At 41.6% G+C, this 17,845-nt stretch overlaps 1 protein-coding gene across 6 annotated transcripts in view; it reads right to left on the bottom strand.

Moving 5' to 3' along the window:
* The window catches only part of LOC143183907 (uncharacterized), a 35,901-nt gene extending 18,722 nt beyond the window's left edge, over positions 1–17,179 (bottom strand). For 4 of the 6 annotated variants that reach the window (XM_076385703.1, XM_076385705.1, XM_076385704.1 and 1 more), the window contains exons 1-5: positions 15,398–17,179; positions 8,233–8,424; positions 6,724–6,834; positions 5,866–5,955; positions 5,578–5,664 (exon numbers count right to left, since the gene is read on the bottom strand). In XM_076385703.1, coding sequence (XP_076241818.1) covers positions 5,578–5,664; positions 5,866–5,955; positions 6,724–6,834; positions 8,233–8,424; positions 15,398–17,146 — 2,229 coding nt within the window. In that variant the 5' untranslated portion in view covers positions 17,147–17,179. The remainder of the gene's footprint in view (positions 1–5,577; positions 5,665–5,865; positions 5,956–6,723; positions 6,835–8,232; positions 8,425–15,397) is intronic. The other 2 variants (XM_076385706.1, XM_076385708.1) reach the window with 2 other exon arrangements.
* Positions 17,180–17,845: the final 666 nt, after the last annotated feature.

The following is a 17,845-nucleotide window of genomic DNA, read 5'->3' as shown; positions in this document are numbered from 1 at the left end:
ATCTTCTGATCTTCAATTTGAAAAATTTTTTAATTTTCAGATATTCAATTTTTTAAATCTTTAAATTCCTAAGTCTCTGAATATTCAAATTTCGAAATTTTCAAACGTTTTAATATTAAATTAACAAATTTATAATTATTTAAAAATTCAAATATACAAAATTTGGAAATTTTCAAACATTAGAGTTTTCAAATACTCAAATCGAGAATTATTGAGATATAAAAATTGTAGTCTTGAATTGTTCAGGTATTAAAATTTTCAAATATTCGAACACTCAAATTTTCGAGTCAAAAAATGTCCAAATCTTCAAACCTTCAAAATGTTTCTAGAAGGTAAAGCCCACGTATTAACTTTAATTGTTAGTATTTCGTTGAACCCTTGACCACAGAACGAACAGAATTTTCTCGGTTGAAGAAAAAAATGTGGCTCAAAAAAAGGGTCCAAGCGATTCCAGAAAAGAAACCTGCAACATGGGTATCGATTTAAAGAAAGGGAAGATGTTAAACAAGCAGTAGATGTAAGGGGCGAGAAATGGCAGGTAACAGAGGGAGAAGAATAGGGCGAAACAGAAGCTCCGCACGAACCGACCACACCGTGGTTATTTCATGAAAGGCTTACCTCCAGCACAGGCCGATCCGTGTCCTTACCCTCGGTGGTTAAGTTTGCCAAACTACAGTAGGAAGCCCTCTGTCCCGAGGAGGTCGATTTCGTAAATTTCGGTTAAGGTTTCATGCACCACGAGGGAAGACATCGAACAAAAAGAAAGAAACAGCACGCGCTGCGGGTTAGTGTTGCCAGTAAATATTTCAAAGCGCTACCTTCATTCTCAAGATCGACGATCCATCGGTTGATCCACTGTCTCGAGACTTCTTTTCGCGATTAGATTCAAAGCAAGTTCAGAAGAACCTCGAGTAACATTTTAACTGTCACGTAGAATTCATTAAAAATTTGATCATATATACAAAAAAGATCGTTTTTAATACATTTTCAACTTTAGGTTATAATGCTTCCTTTCTTCTATAATGTTATTCACAATGATATAAAACTTGTCATTTATGTGTAAGTAACATGGCAATCAATGTTAACTAAGTCTCTATTATTCTTAGCCTCTTTTATTTAAACTGTACTCAATGTAATGACAGTAAACAAGTTTCCAAACCAACGCCAAATATTCACGCAGACAGCAAATATTTCATGTCAATAGATTTGTAACAGAATTATATTCGTAAGTGTCTGTTCACTCCAAAATTTCTGATTTATCAGAATCTGAAGAGTAAAATAGAACAACAAACAAAGCTCGAACTATCATTAAAAAATAATCTATACAGGGTACTTCAGGTTTGGGTTCCACGTCAAGTCGATTAATCGAGGCCCAACTGTATCTTCCAAATCGAAGTTCGAGTCAACCGTTGCATCGTCGCAGAGAAGAATAGAGGAAGGACAAGAACGAAGAGGGGCACGTCGGTAGACAGCTAGAATCCTTATCCTTCGAATCAGTTCTTCTTGGATCTCGTTCCACCTATACAGGGTGATCAGCTTAACTGGAAACCCTCTAATGGGAGTTGGCAGCACTTACAATAAATTATAAGGTGTTGGCAGTGTTAACAGCATTTAGAATAAATGCTACCAACACTCAGAGGGTTTCCAGATAAACTAATCATCTTGTACTGCCTCTCGGAAATATAGTGACTTAGATGAGACCCACTCAAGTGGCGTGATGTGCGATACCATTGTGGGTGCAAGCTACCAAATGAGTTCTCTGTTACTTGGTTCAGGGCTGTATCTTATTTGGCCACATTTGCTTTCTTAATTTGCTTTCTCTCAAAATTTCATAATCCTTGTTTAGACAGTAGTACTCTAGGGTTCCAAGGAACTAGTACCATCCCTGAGTCGCTTCTGAGCATTTCACGTGTTAAGATCCACTTATGCAGCACGAGCCAAGCAAATATTATACATACCAGCAAAAATCACAAATACACAATTCCAAATGATAAAACACTATCAATACGTGTTTCGTCACTGTAATCCCTTGGCTCGTCGGTTGCATAAATGGGCCTTCACTGAGACACTCATTGTCACTCAGAGGCGCGAGGAACTTGAACTCCTACTGTTTCACCAAAGCCACTATATTCCCAAGAGACACCATACCCCACACTATTTCTACCACGATTCGACCACGCCAACGAAAGTTGCGCCAGCTTTAATCGCTCGCCGGCTCGGTGCACACCGAAATGTCAAAATTGAGATGCTCGTCTGGTCAGTGAAAGAAACAGCGATTTCTCGCGAGGCACGAGCCCATGCACGCGTTCAGCGATCGCGTATCGAGGGAAGGAAGCGAATCGGAGCCGAGAGGATTTCACTGCGTTAGCCGAGCGGCGCGATGCCAAAGAATTATGTCACTCGACTCGAAATCCGTAACCGGATAACCGATAAACGCCAGCTACGCGGCGAAAAACTCGCGGAGACCTCGATTCTCGGCCGTCACGGCTACAAAGTGGGGCAAATGAGCAGTAGGTTATTATCAAAGCGGCTGGGGCTCCCTTAAATGGAGAGACTGCATTCGTGGCGTGACGCCGCCGGTGAGCGACACAAGAGCAGAACGCGCCTCTCGAGCGAGCCTACTCGACTGGATCGATCGCGTGCATACTCGCCCCCGAGACTCCCTTCGAACCGATTCGAATGGACCCTTTGCCATCGACTTTTATTGTCATTTTATGACACTTCACCTTCGCTTTGTTTTGCTCCTGAGATGCTGTAGCCCTTTGGCTGTGACGCGCTCGGTATGGAAACTTAGGTACTGCGGGGGTGAGTCAAGTTTTCGTTCAGTTTATTGAGTTAAGAACGTTGTTTCGGAGGATTATGTAGATGCAAGTGTATTTTGTAACGATTCTGTAAATGAAAGTTGTGGAGATTGCTGCGTTTTATGATTTTAATTTATGATAGGTGGAGAATGTTGATCAAGTGAGATAGTGGGTGGATGAAATAGCCTGATGCAAATTGAGCAAGAACTTGTGACTCATAAATTAGGATTGTATAGGTTTTTTAATTCTATGTTAATTGTTGCAATAGAAAATTGTGAGGCAATGGATATCTATAGGAGAATTGTTAGAGTCTAAGATCAAAATTGGTTGGAGCAGTTGATTGGATGATTGAATGAGAAATCAGTTTGTTATTATATATTAAAAATACAGTAAAATCTCGATTAGCTGGAATATCTGTTATTAAGGGTTCCCGTTATTTAGTGTATTAGTGACAAATATACAATAGGATCTTTATTGCCATTGGAAAAATTTTGTCATCAAAAGAGAGTTTAGTTTTGAATTCTCCCACCTTATTCCTAAGAGTATGAAAAAATGAGATGATATTCATAAAAATTACTCATTCTTTTGTGACATTTTCTTGTCCATAATTTTGTCAATAATAGATACCGCTTACTGATTATTAATTTTTCACAAAGTATGCAAGATTATTTTCCAACCAACTTATTAGGTATATACACTACTGTGCACAAGTATTTGGACACTTTCATACTAATGCTAATAATTCCATAGTAATGAAAAATGCACAAAGTACACTTTAACTAAAATTCTCTAATACCTACAGTTTTAACTACAGATCTTATCTCAAACGATTATTATATAATGTTTAAAAACACTGACAAGAATAATATTTAATATCAGTTAGTATCAATAATAAAAGTGTATTTAAATTATATATTAATATAATAAATATTAATAATAATATCAGTTAGTATAAATAAAAAAAGTGTATTTCCTGCATTTCTAATGACACGAAAGCGTCCAAATACTTATGCCCAGTAGCGTAGGTACACTAACTCCTATTTTTTTCTTCTCTTGCCAATGCCTGCACTTTCCCTAAAAGCCCCTCATTTTTTCACGCCACATAAACGCTATCCACAGCCAAAGGGTTAAAAGCTTCTCAGCGGTAATACGGTAGGCCCACTCTAACTGTCTCCGACGTTCCCCCACAGCTTCACGAAAGGTACTTACGAGGGCCTTGACCGACACCCCGGCGAAGACGAGTGCGTCTTTGGTGAACTTCGAGTAACCCTTCTCGCATACTCGCAGATCACCCAGCGACCTTGCTTTCTACGATCGTCGTGACGGGAGCGTCAACGGGAACTGAGATTAGCGGCGTGTTGCGAACAGATTCGCGTGAGTGACGAGCTTTGCGCGAGGCCTTCCAATCTATCGGCACGCGTGCCTTCTATTCCTGGCATTATCGCGTTTATCGGGGGTGTTTTCGAGAACCCGAGGCCCGTTATCGGCAGACACTGTCGTCCGAGGTTGGCTCAATTAGGCGAGACCGAAGGCCCTAGGCGAAGCCACAAAGCTCGTACTCGTTATGCGATTAGTATGCTGTTACGATAATCAGGATGAAATTATTTGTTGGTCGTCCTGTTAATTCTATCGCCACGCGTCGCAAAAGCGAGCAACGGAAGTTCCATGTAGCTCATGCAATAATAACCATTAATAGGACTGTCGTAGCTGTCGCACGCGGTACGGTGGACGCTGGCCGACGCGACGTGCTTTCAGCCAGCTTCAATTGCGCACGAGACAGCTCTGTCTCGAACGAATTGAAACGATTTAACGGTCGTTTTAATCGATATGTCGAACACGACGACGTACTTGGAAAATTGAACGCACGTTTTCGCGACGAAATTGTTAATCCTTGACCCCAGAGATGCTTATTTGAATAGTGGCAGGTCTGAATAGACTGCTGCGCCGCTTTTTCAGCTGGCGATCTTTTACGTTTGCTTGCTGCTGGCAGATGCAGATTTCTTATCTTCCGCATGTCTACTGTATTTATTTTCTGGCCAAAGACTTGAAAGCACGAATATTTAACAATTTCGAAGTTTGAAATTTTGAATATTTATACGTTTGAATAATTGAATATTTGAACATTGAAATTTCTGCCGTTTGAAAATTTTTAAATTTTAAAATTTGAACATCCCAAAATTTGAAAAATTGGGGAATTTAAGAACTTGAATATTTGAATATTTAAAAATTTAAAAATTGGGGAATTCAAGGATTTAAATATTTGAATATTTAAGAATTTGAAAACTTGAAATAAGGTAAATGTCTCAATACACGGATGCTTAAGATATACATGTATCCCATTAAATAAACAACCTAAAAATGCATGTCTCGATACTTGAATTGCATTCCAGTAACTGAACATTCTATTTTATGATCATTTTTGTGTTTTGTAGATATTGTCTTATATTAAGTACATAAGAATTTACGTTTAGAATTAAAAAGAATTACATAAATGTTCCGGTACTAGGATATTTACCTTATTTAAAGTTTAAAAAATTCTGAATTTAAAATTGAAAAGTAGAAAAAGTTAAGAAATTACACTTTCCACATTCCTCATTCGATTTTCCAAGTAATCGACACCAAACAAACATTGAAGGGGCGAAGTCAAAAGTTAAAAACGTTATTCAGAAGCATCAAGACGACAAACCCCACCCATGTTACTAGACATTCATGGTTTCCTATGCAAAGTAACAACCCGGAGAGGAAAAACGAACGAGAAGACATAAAGTATACAAACCTCCTCGACTTCCATCGTGCGACCCGTTTTCCCATAAGCCGTCTGATTGCCGTCGCTCATGTTCGAGATGTCGCCAAAGCTACGACACTGTTAGTGACAACAAAATACAAAAGTGTTTCAACAGCTGGTGAGAGCGGTTTTCTCTTCAGCCCCGCGAAACAAGCGCTTCGAGCGAGTTATCGCAAAAAGTATCCAACTAATTTTGCATCGTCTGACACGGACGTTAAATCGCGACAAAAAAAAGCTGTACGTAAATCGATCGATAATGGCCAGCCTTGCCTTACTTACCAACTGCTTGATCGACACGCCGGTCGCGATCTTTTCCTTGATAGATCGATCCTGTTCGTGGCGATTCGCCTCCGATACATAACACTGTGTCTGCATGCACAAAACAATGCGCAAAGCTAGTTAGATGTGAGTCTGGGCCTCTGTGAGCTTCTGTCGACTCTATCTCGACCATCGCGACAGTCCACTGATTCTACCATTTCTCTTTCATCTACCCTACAGGCTCGTTCAGATTGGACAAGTGAATAGTTGAGGTTCTTTCAACTTTTCCTTGTCTTAAAATATACATAGATTGGTATGTACTACTTGACAAGGAAAAAATGATCGTACAGATCTTGCAAGAGTCCCCTAAGTAGGCTTAAGTAAAGTAGACGTTTGAAGGATCTGTTATAATTGAGGACTTTTGTCAATTTTACAAGAGAGTTCAATAACTTCAGCTTAACATCCTTCTGTGTGCTTGAATTCAAGTAACTTGACTTGCGTGGACACAAACTTAACATCAAGCTACTTGAAAGCAACTTACTCGAATTCAACTAACTTGACCAGTCAGAACGAGCTCTAGGTCTTCAATTTCCCATAGGTACTATTTTCAACTTTCCCAAAATCATATGCTTGTAAATTTGAATTCTTAAATTTGAAAGTTGCAATATTTCACGCACTACAGTTTCTATCCACAAAAATTGCAACTAGAGAGACCGCTCGAATTAACAGGCGGTTGCACTCGAAGGAAGATCGAATCGAAACCCATCAAGCAATTTGTCTGCTCGCTAGCGCGAATATGAGAACAAGTGTAGGCGTTTCAAGAATCTCTCTGACTCTACCCTCATGATTTAGATACGTCGCTCAGGAGGTCAGACTTACCAAGGATTTCACGTTCACGTTCGACAGATCGTCCTCGTCCGAGAAATCGATCGATTCCAGATGCATTTGTCGGGAACCGGGGTGCATGCTCGGCTCTTGCAAGTTAGAGTTCTAACAAAACAGAGAAACACGCGCACACTGTACATGCAACCGATCACGAGACGTGTTCGGGGTCTGTGTGTGGCGAAAGTTAGGGGTGGAGGAGACCTATAGGTAGCTTGACACTGACATTCTCCCTTCGGGCATTCCGTCGACCGTTTTTCTTCATCACCTGGCCAAATTTCGCGACCCAGAAGAGGTTCACGGTCAACTTTCTCGTTAATGAACGTTTAACGAGAAACTACTAGCGCGCTGACAAAAAGTCTATTCCCAGGTGCTGGATTCGAAGGAAGTAAGTGTACCTGCGTATTCCCATGGTCGTGGAATGCCCAAAAGGGTCGAACTCGCGGACAGAAGGGGAAAACAGTCACGGCAAAAACTGCAGAGGAAACACAGAGGTCGGTAGAAATCCCGTTTCTTCCCCTGTCAGCGTCAATTAAAGTGAAAAGCCTGGAAACCGTTGTTAGAAATCGATGGCATGCAAATACGAATAAAGGACGGAGTTCCGGGTCTCGTCGTGCGACGATCAATTCTACCGGTGGATGCTCCAACTGCTAATTAACACGATACATATAACGGTTCGTGCAGAACATACTTATACCCAGGCCGAGTGAGTCTCCTCTTCCTCGGAGGAATCTCGATTCGATGATAGCCGATGACGCGTCGATTTTCCATTTCTTTTGCGGACCACTTTCTCCCACCCGATCCCTCGATAATCGCAGGGAAAAGCGCGAGTCCCATCGATCCTTTATCGCGAAAATTCTCTATGGTCGAGACTTGGAGGCAGGTGGGCACTGGCAATTTGGTGGATGTATTGAGACTATTGGATCCTTAGATGGTGGTCATTTATAAGGGTGGTATATGAGACACTGACTCATTGGACAATTGAATAATTTTGTTTTTGTATTTGTATTTATCTTTTTGTAACGTAATGGGTAGAAAATCGAATTTTTTTTAAATTTAAATGCGACAGATGCTTTCAATATTTTTTATGTCTCTGGTTTCAGAACTTGATTCTTTCTATGTATGTTATTTTTATGATTTTATAGTGTTTGGAGTTTATTAGAAAACATCTGATAATAAGGACAAGAAGCCTCTGTATGTGTAATAATGTTTCTCATAAAAAATAAAAGTCTTCTTCATATAGTACTTTTTTATCAGTGTCCCTTATATTAGTCACTTATATGTCTCTCATGCTTTGAATATTTTTTACACTGTAATTGTAGTATTGTGATTATAATATTTGCCCCACACCATCTTAGGATCTATCCAATTGAATCAAGTAACAGTTGTCTCGTCTCGAATATAATATAAGGCAAAAGTTTTTAGTTACTGCAGCCAGGACTGTCAAGACGAAATGACCAGTGCTCACCTGGCCTTCACCGAGGCGCTTGGTCCTGATGCACTTACCACGGAAATGTTCTCCTTCTCGAGCTCGCTCTTTTTGCTTTTCTTGGTCTTCTTTGTGCGCGGCGTAAGGTTCGGTGAGGCATCGTTGCCAGCTACGCCCTCGATCTTCTTCTTCTTCGTCTTGGTCCCACCCTTGGTGCCTGAGTTGACCACTGACGTGGTCGTCGTTATCGTCTCCTCGCGACTCTCGCTCTGCATGAAAAAGAAGAAACATATATTTTTTAGTTGCCAGGCTTACGCTATAAAACGCGATGCCTTCCTCATATAACAAGATACTAAAACAGCTCTACTTATTTCATGGGCATGAAATTTTGCCAAATAATAATTATAATAAGATTCTCTGGATGAACCTTGAATATCGTCATTCGATTCCCATTAAACCGAAGGAAATAGCTCGGATATTTCCCCTAAAGACGTTTCACGGATCTCGAGCATCGGGGCAAACGGATGTATCCGAAAAGGACGACTCCATCACTCGAAAGTCGAAAGACTGAAAGTGGCATAATAACGTTAATAACAGTAGTCGAGACAAGTTTCAAACTCAGACGATGATTTGACCTCATTCGATGCGCTTCTTCTCGAAATGAAACGACACTCTTCGATTTGTGTTTGCCAAGCTAAACGGACTATCTACAAGAGATTTTCCTGTCGCGCTTCTGCTAGATCAAGGTTGACCAACGACCTACTATTTTGTATACCAGACACGCTACGGGGCGGATATAATTGCACGAGTTTCTACCGGAAATGAAAAGTCTCTAATTTTCCTTTGTGTCTCAGGAATATTTAACCCTTAACCGATATGGTGGAGTCACAGGATTTATACTACCTTACTGCTAATATTTCTTGTGTAAAATATCAGTGGCTTACTTATAGATAATAAATTGAAAAATTGTGAATTCTCTGCGTACTATTATTAATCATTTTTTACTTGAACAAAGGAATAGCAATAATTTTACCATATTTTGTTATAATACTGATACCATATTAGTTAAGGGTTAACGACTAACAAGTACCTAAAAAAGTCTATATCTCTTTTTTATTCACCGAGTTCTGATTTCCCTTAAAATAAACTCCTAAATAAGTACACAGTAAAAAGTCCAACCAGAATGTGTCACAGACTGTTAAAGCTTGAACTTTACTTCTCGATCGATAGAATAGACACAGGCGAGCGTTCATGGGCAAGTCTCAAGGAAGAAGACGTGCGTCTTGCATACCTCTTCCACGCGTTCAGAGATATTAATGACTGGGTAGATATAAATCGTGCAGTCGACCGATCGACGCGCTTAACGAGCGAATCGCGTTCTTTGCGAAGGGAGGCTCGCCGACGACGGCTTTTCAGACAACGAAATCGCCTCTTCACCACTTTCTACACAAGGTGAATCAATAGCCTAATCGCGACAAGGGTCGAGCTGGAGCGATCTTCTCTCTTCCCTTCGAACGATTTTATCGTCAACGTTTCCCTTGGAAAAGTAAGAAGGGTTGTTAAAAGAAGCTTGTCTTTTTCTTCACTCAATTTTACCACGAAATTCTACTCTGAAAGAACAAACTAAATCTCCCGTAGTGCAAAGGTTTCGTGAGACAAACCTTCTTCAGATAAGAAAACGAGACTTTTATGAGGTCCCTAAATGCAACGTTGATTTTTATCGTCTTCGTTACGCTTAATGAATTTCCACTGTGACCCTACCTTGTCCAGTATCTGGCAATGGAGTACGAACAGTGTTCCCTTGCTATAAATTTGGGATTCACTAGCGATGAACTTCTAATAAAAAACACATTCCCAAATTCAGCTTCTGTATCAATAGTTTGCATTTATCTCTTTAAAAACGTGAATGGCATTACTCCAAAATGAAATTCGTTTAGTAAAAAGAGTAAACTAAGAAGAGAAAAATAATGAGATGTATATTGTATACATAAGATAAATAGGAGATACTGTGATTGTAATAACAAGGTTTTAACGAGGGAATACACAACAGGGTCTAAGAGAACATAGTACCTATTGTACACATAACAGGAACACTCGACCCGATTATTATTAGGAAAAAAAAGCAGTGCCTCTGTTCGACTGCCGTGTCGTTACAGAATACAGTCGTTCCTTCCGAGCGATCGTTAATTACGCCAACAGCGAAAGTTAGAAGGCGCGCTACGCGAAACCGTAAAATTCGTTGTAGTCCGACTTCACTGAGACCGAGAGATCCTCCAGACAATTTGTTGAGAGAACGTATGTTATTAATTAGTAATTTGATTGTTGATAGATCGTGTTGTTAGATGGCGAGAAATTTAACAACAAGCAAGTTTAATTTAAGCTTCTCGTTTTTGAGACATGGTCACGATAGTTTACAGCAGCCCAACGAGCAACGTCCTTCGCGGAACGTGATCGAGAGCATTTCGAAAGTCACGCGATCACGCGTTTCCCGGCCAGTATCAACGCTTCTTCTGATTAATATCCTACGTTCATCTTGGCTTTCTAATTCGTGACCGATTCACTTTCGGAATTTCGGATCGAATTGATGGGAATCACGAAAATAGGTATTTGTAGTTTCAGGAAGATTGAGGACAATAGGCTGTTTCTGTCTGACTTCTTGATACACTCACTGTGGCTTGGAATTATTTAGAACGAACGAGTTTTAATTTCATTGTGTAGGGGATATTCTATACACTGTCATTCACATCTTTGGTAATGTCTCCTTCAGATTATTCAAGTGTTGACACGTTGAGCAGTTAACACTTGGACTTAGCAAAATCGACGTCGTGCTGAATGTGTTAATTGAAGTCAGTCCTCTCGAATTCAAACGATTTCAATTCACGTAATTTGATTATGTAGTCAGAATGAGTTATTAGACCACACTTATTATTATTCCTCTCACTTCTTACTTCCTCCATTTGAAACTTGAAAGTTTATAGAACAGTTACTACTGATTGTTACGATGTAAATTGATGTTAAAAATATGCTCCTTATTTTCTATAAACTCATTATCAGTATACTCTACCTAAAACCACCTTGCACTCTAATACAAATACACTGTTAGCAATGTGTATAATCTACGATTAACAATCTACCCTAGGCATTTCTGCCAGCCCTGTAATTGGTCAGTTGAAGACACCTGTATTACACCCCTAGGTATTTCTGTGGTTATAAGGAAAAATGACCTAAGCCACATATCTTTGTTTTCGAGATATTCAACTTCAATACTGTTTTATGAATTTGCTTCTTTTTGAGCCATTATTTTTAAATAAAAAACTTCTTTTAATGCTCCTTCTTTTTCTAAAAATATAAATTCTATATTCCATATTTCAAATAAGGCATTAACTCAAATTTCTAAAACATGTGACATAGGTCGTTTTGCCTTGCAACCACAGATTTGATTCGAAACGTGTCCCTCACTGCAAACTGCTAAATGAGCCGCGGGCTCATATCGAGGAAGCACTAACATGGTGAACGAGACTCGACCACGAAGCTAATTTGAAAAAAGGAAGTATGGTTTCTGCGTACCGTGGAGAATTGTCGGTTTTATCGTGCGAACCACGTCGATGACCTTAACGGCGCACTTTCTCGGGTGTTGCATTCGCTAACGATTTTGGAGCTCGGTTTCGCGACACGTCGACGCGACGATATCAATTCCTCGTGGAACACTTGAGGCTCGCTCGAAAATCACGGAAAAAACAGTCCTGCACTGGATCGTTCACGCCAACACCGACCACCCACACATCAAGATAGTGCGTGTCTACCTCGGCAACCAGGTCGACGAAAGCTAACGGAAGAATCACAGTGAGCAGCGAGATGGAAGAAGAGAGAATAACAAAGAGCCAGAGAGCAAAGTGGCTTTTGAGATTGGGATGGTTCCTTTGCTGAGGTTTATTTGAATGGAGTAGAGGAATATTAATCGAGAAACTAACCCCTTGGCTTTAGAATGTTTCTTGGGTTCCAAAGATTGATTCGAGGATAACAGATATATGTATAGATAGGTAGCTGGTTGGTCAATGAATAACAGAGAATGAATGATGAAACTGTTAGTTGTGAGAAGATTATATTGTGACTTTTTTGCCGATCCTAATGGCGGAGCAAAGATTTGTGACACGAGTGTACATTGTTATTAGGCAAGGCGTTAAGAAGTGGTTAGAGAGTATAATGAGACAGTACAATGGACAGGGCACTGGGACAAAGGTGATTCACTTTTTAGTTGAGGTTTATTTTGAATGAGAACTCATCACTGAGTACATACTCTCTGTGAAAGTTAAGAAATTTGAAAAATTGAATAAGTCCTCAAATCTTTCAAGAAGATGACACACACAACACGTTACATTTTTTAACCTCTCATCCTAAATTCCCCCAAGACCTGACAAATACCACCTCAACACTTAGTCCTAAAAAAGGACTGACGAAAAGCCCATCTAAAGTACCAAGAAGGGTTAATGCAAAGAAGAATCACCTAATCTGAGGAAACTTGTCCCTACCTGGGTGATGATCATCCTCGGCGAGACAGCAACAGAGCGTCGAGTCGTCGTGTAACCGGTAAGCTCGCGACTACGAACGTGTCTGGGGCCTCTCGGCCAGGTTCAGGAAACTCGATGCTCTCCAAAGCGTGGACAGCAGGAGGAAACTGTGGGGATACGGTGGATTTCCGCGATTGGCCGTTTCCACCGGACACGAGGAGACGGTTGGCCGCGGACGGCTAGGTGAAGCACGAGGGGAGCAGACTCTGCTCAGACAGCGGAACGAAAGGTGCCTGGCCGACCTAGGAGCAAGCTGAATCTCGGGATTGGCTGGCGATTCTTGACGAAAGATCGACCTCGATATCGCCGCCTGAGCGTGCCTCGAACGCAACGCATCCGATTTTTTCGTTTTCTCGAGCGGGGGCGGAGAATGGAAGGGAGAAATCACTCGCTCCGTGACACATATAGGAGCTGCTTCGCGTGGAGATCGAGGAGATGCCTCTCGAACAGAGAGAAAAGTAGAGTACAGTGGATTAACCGGGTCTCAATTAATCGTAGCCTCTTTTATTTGGGTTATTGCTATTCAGCGATGATAATAAGGGTGCAAACATTACTGTTACGTCACGTGAAATCATATCACATATTATAGCAAATCTATAGTGTGAGCCGAGGTATTTGCCTTGTTTTAGACCTATTTTGCTATATGTAACGTGATTTGACGCGACGTGAAAGTAAAGTGTTAGTACCTTAAAGTACGTATCTCTTACATGATGAGATCAATCTTACAATCTTACAAAGATTGAATAAGAGCCAAAATGATTCGAAGTGGTCTGGTCCCATCACTAGTCTTGAGGCATGCCTCGAAGCAAGTCTCTTGTCTCTTCATGTAGGGGACACTTAAGAATTATATGAAAGTTTCCAGATGAGATCTGACGAAGTCGAAGATTTAGGTGCTCACTTTTTATCTACACTAGACTTCGTTGGAGAACCTGCTGTACGTTGAAAGCTCAAACTTTCCTCTCTTATCTACAACTGTCCTCACCAGAGGAGCTTGGTGCCAAAAAACTTTATAGATCGAGGTCAACTACTGTAACCTTGAACGGTGGACATAGAACTCTGATCCCTGATCTTGGAGACGTCAGAGGTTTGCATTGGGTCACCTCGATTCTGGTCGAACCTGTTTCGAGTAAAATAGATTGCTCAGTCGCACGTTTATAGGCCGTGGTCGTTGAACTGGTATGATAACAGCTCGATAAGCCTCAGGAACATTTCCTGTTCGCGAAGACCCGGAACTCACGAATTATCGCAATCGTGCCTACTCGTATCAGCTCTTTTAATGTTGTTCCACTGAGGCGATACATGGCTGACTATTAGCTACTAAGGTGACTTGTTACCAGCGGCACACCAGTGTTACCTTGACGCGAACTACTGACATAAATCTTCGGTATTTGCTACTTGTTAATAACGTTATCCAATGACAAGCGTACCTAGGTTCTTCAGCACTCTCGCTGTATTTGTCGAACGACATGCGTTCACGTGTCGTGCTCTTACGGATATCAATGAAGAGAAACAACGAAGAACAGGACTGGTCACGCGTGACTGCCCGCTGTCAACGAACCAATTAGACCTTTGTTATTCAATTAAACGCGTTCTGCTGTCCTGCGAGACTAGGAATAGTGTTACGCAAGTAGCTTGCGTACCTTCTCATAGAGAAAAATTGGATTGACACGGTGGTAGCAGGAGAAAAAATGGGGTTGCAGAAAATGAATTATTAAAAGTATTATGTAGAAACGAGGAACGTGACATCGTTTTGCTACAATATTGCTGATTATTTGTAATGAGAGTAACCTCTTCCTTTGTTGTTGAATTGTATTGTAAGCATTGTATACAGTTAGCAGGTGTTACCTCATTGAATTTATCAAATGGGTAAAAGTAACTGAATACAATGAATAAGCATTCAATGCTCTTAGGAAGGTAAGTTAATGTAGAGGTGTTTGGTTACGGATACCTTTGTATTCTGAGGTAAGCGATTTTGTACCTAAAGATAAAATTGGAATGCAGAAATTTAAATGACTAAAGATTTTGAAAATCTGAATCATTTTGAATATTTGAAAATTTGAATACTACTTGAAAGCTTTTCAAATTTGAATTTTGAATATTTGAGGGTTCAAAGATTAAACAATTTGAATATTTGAATAAAGTATTTCCACGTTATAGTTTCTTTGATATATTAGTTATAATTTGAACTTATTTGGAACAGGAGGGTTGTATTTGCGTGTACTGTGCACTTTCATTCATAATTTTTGATAAGACCAAAATGAAATACAAGAAGCATAAGTTGATTTCGAAAATATGTCTCACGTTGTAAAATCGTTCAAAAATCAGATTTAAATGTTTGACAATTTTTGAAACTTAAAATGCTAGAAATTTTGAAAACTTGAAAATAATTAAATTTAGGATTTAAAATTATTGATGCTGAAGTAACAAAAAAAAATATCAATCGACAGCTCCTCCATTAAATATGCTCCTAAAGCCTAACAACGAAACACCCAACGAAAACGTCACGCACAGCAAACAAGGGACAACAACCAACCGAAGCACAGTCAAACGTTGTCGCAAGTTAGGGGACGTATGTCAAGCTTCTCAACGTTTCAAGCACCGTACCTGCTCAAATCCAGCATCCTAAACGGGCCCTTGGTGTTGGTAGATTAGTCGCAAAAGAAGCAACACTTACGTCACACGCGTTCGAAACGTCGCTGGTCTCGTCGTCTGGGGTGGCAAGCGGGGCGCGCACGGGCGAGTCGAGTTCATGGTTCTCAGCATGCTCTTCGACCGTTGGTTCCGCGTCATTTCCGTACTCGAGTCGCCTCGTTTCTGTGTAAATCGTCACGCTACCCTCGGTCACCACCACCTCGGTCTTCTCGATGAACGTGGGCTCCGACACAGACAACTCGCTGGAGGACTCCGCGATGGCGCTCTGATCATCCGCGTTATCAGTGCTCTCATCTTTCATCCTCTCATCCTCTTTGCCATCCAATTCCACGTCGGTCGCATTCCCTGCAGCCTCCACTGCCTCGCGCGTCTGATCGTCGCGAAGGCACCGATCGTTCTCCTCGCTGAGCACGCGACGCTCCGTGTCCAGGAACTCCTTAGTGCTGGCGGCGTCGACAGACGCCTCGGACTGACTCGAGACGCCATCGTCGAAACTCTTGGACCGCGTCTGAGACCCCTCGCGAGCCTCTTCCGGCTCCTCAGCAGCCACTGCACAAAGCTCCTCGACGTCGCCAGCTTTCTCGATGCACTGGAATTTGTCCTCCACTAATACCTCTGACTCCATTTCTTCTGGCTCGTTTACATCCTCTGTCTCCTGTTTCTCGCGACCCTCTTTCACGACAGCCTCGGACGCATCCTCCACGAGCTCCCCAGTGTCTCGTGACTCGTGGTTCTCTTCGCATAACGTCTGGTCGAAGTTGTCCGAGAACTGGCCCGTAGCCTGAGCATCTGTCAGCGCCGTCTCGCTCCAGGCGTCGATGATGTCTCTCCTAGGATCCTCGTCTGATTCGACCTGAGTGATATCTGTCTGCACGATGTCCGTGTCTGGGTCCTCCAGGACGTTGCTCTGCACCTCTTCTTCTTCTTGGTACTTGTCGACGGGAGTCGCGGGTGTCGTGGTTACCTGTTCGGAGATGACCTCGGTGTCGCCCTCGAGGGGCTCGTTGGGCGTGTTCGAGGCTGCCACTGGTTTCTCCGTGACCTCTGACGATCCATCGACGGAGTAATTAGGACACTGATCCTCGTTCTCTTCGTCCTGCGGGAATAATCTGCCATCGTCCGCCGCGGAGTCCCTGGTCGACTGATCGATCTCGTCCGTCGTTGTTTTCTGAATGACAATCGTGCTGCCAACTTCCGGCTGCTCGGCGAATACCTGCTCCTCCTCCTCGTCCCGGAATCCCACTGCAACTGGCTCTGGCTTCGGGGCCTCCTCGTAGGAGGAACCCGAGACCTTGGTGTCGGGTGACGCGTGTCCGTTTCGATAACTGTACGGCTCCTCGATCAACTGACAATGCTCGTTGGTTTCGTTGGCAACCTTCCCGACGATGAACTCTATGTTAGGATCGATCGTGTCCTCTCGTCTGTCCAACACTATTCTTTTCACCGTCTCTGGTTGATTGGAGAAGCCTTGCTCTTCTTCTGTGTCGACGACGAGCTCTGGCTCGCTGCTGGAGCAGATCCTCAGCGCTAGCTCGCTCTCGATTAGCTCCTGTAGGCTCTTGTCGTCGCTGTCTAGCTCGTTACGAGTGTTGTTAGTGGAGATTAGGTCGTCCTCGTCCTCGTTGGTGGCGCACAATGAGATTAATTGGTTGTTACTTGTGGTTATGTTATCCAAATCTAGCAAACCATTGTTAGACTGCACACCGCACTGCACATCGTTCTTCTTGTTACTTACGACGCTGATCGACTTCTTCGTCGCCACCTCCGCCATTATGGCGCGCCTGGATCCTCGGACGCTCCTACCGTGGACACCTGCAAGTAGAACAATCGTATTAGAGAATGTTCCAAATACATGCTGAATTTTAGGTTTTCAAATACTTAGAAAATGAAGTACTTTGAAATGTTTTAGTAAATTTGGATTAAGTTCGTAGAATCTGTGGGAAGAATAGTAGTGCTGGTTTCGAGCGAATCTAGTATTGAACTGATAATGAGGAAACACTGTATAGATTACATATTGTATTAGACCACGCTTCAAAGTTCCTTGGCACACTTTCTTACTCTGCCACATTTTATTATAATGCAATTCCAACGGCTATACGCTCTAACTCCTCCCATGCAACAATTAAATCCGCCACAGCAATAATTATTCGTACTTACAAATTGTATTAATTCTGAACATTGCTTTCCACACATTTGTATTCGAAATTCTTTAGTATTATTCCTATTTCTTTTCTTCTCTGCATTTGTTACAATAATATACACAGCGACTTGCAAACTTGTCTAGAATGAAATATTAAATTCACAGGTATTCAGATTTTAAAAGGTACTTAACTTTTTGTATTCAAACTGAGACAGATGAAACAGAGTTGAACGCAACAAAATAAGGAAATTAGACCAACATTAGTGCTTATAGTTAACTAATGATGTGAACACTTGTGCATGAGTCCATGAGTCAATGATTAACCATGAG

The sequence above is a fragment of the Calliopsis andreniformis genome, chromosome 9, assembly GCF_051401765.1.
Source record: "Calliopsis andreniformis isolate RMS-2024a chromosome 9, iyCalAndr_principal, whole genome shotgun sequence".
Classification (NCBI taxonomy): domain Eukaryota; kingdom Metazoa; phylum Arthropoda; class Insecta; order Hymenoptera; family Andrenidae; genus Calliopsis; species Calliopsis andreniformis.
Note: the sequence above shows the minus strand (reverse complement) of the source record. Positions and strands in the feature narration are given on the sequence as shown.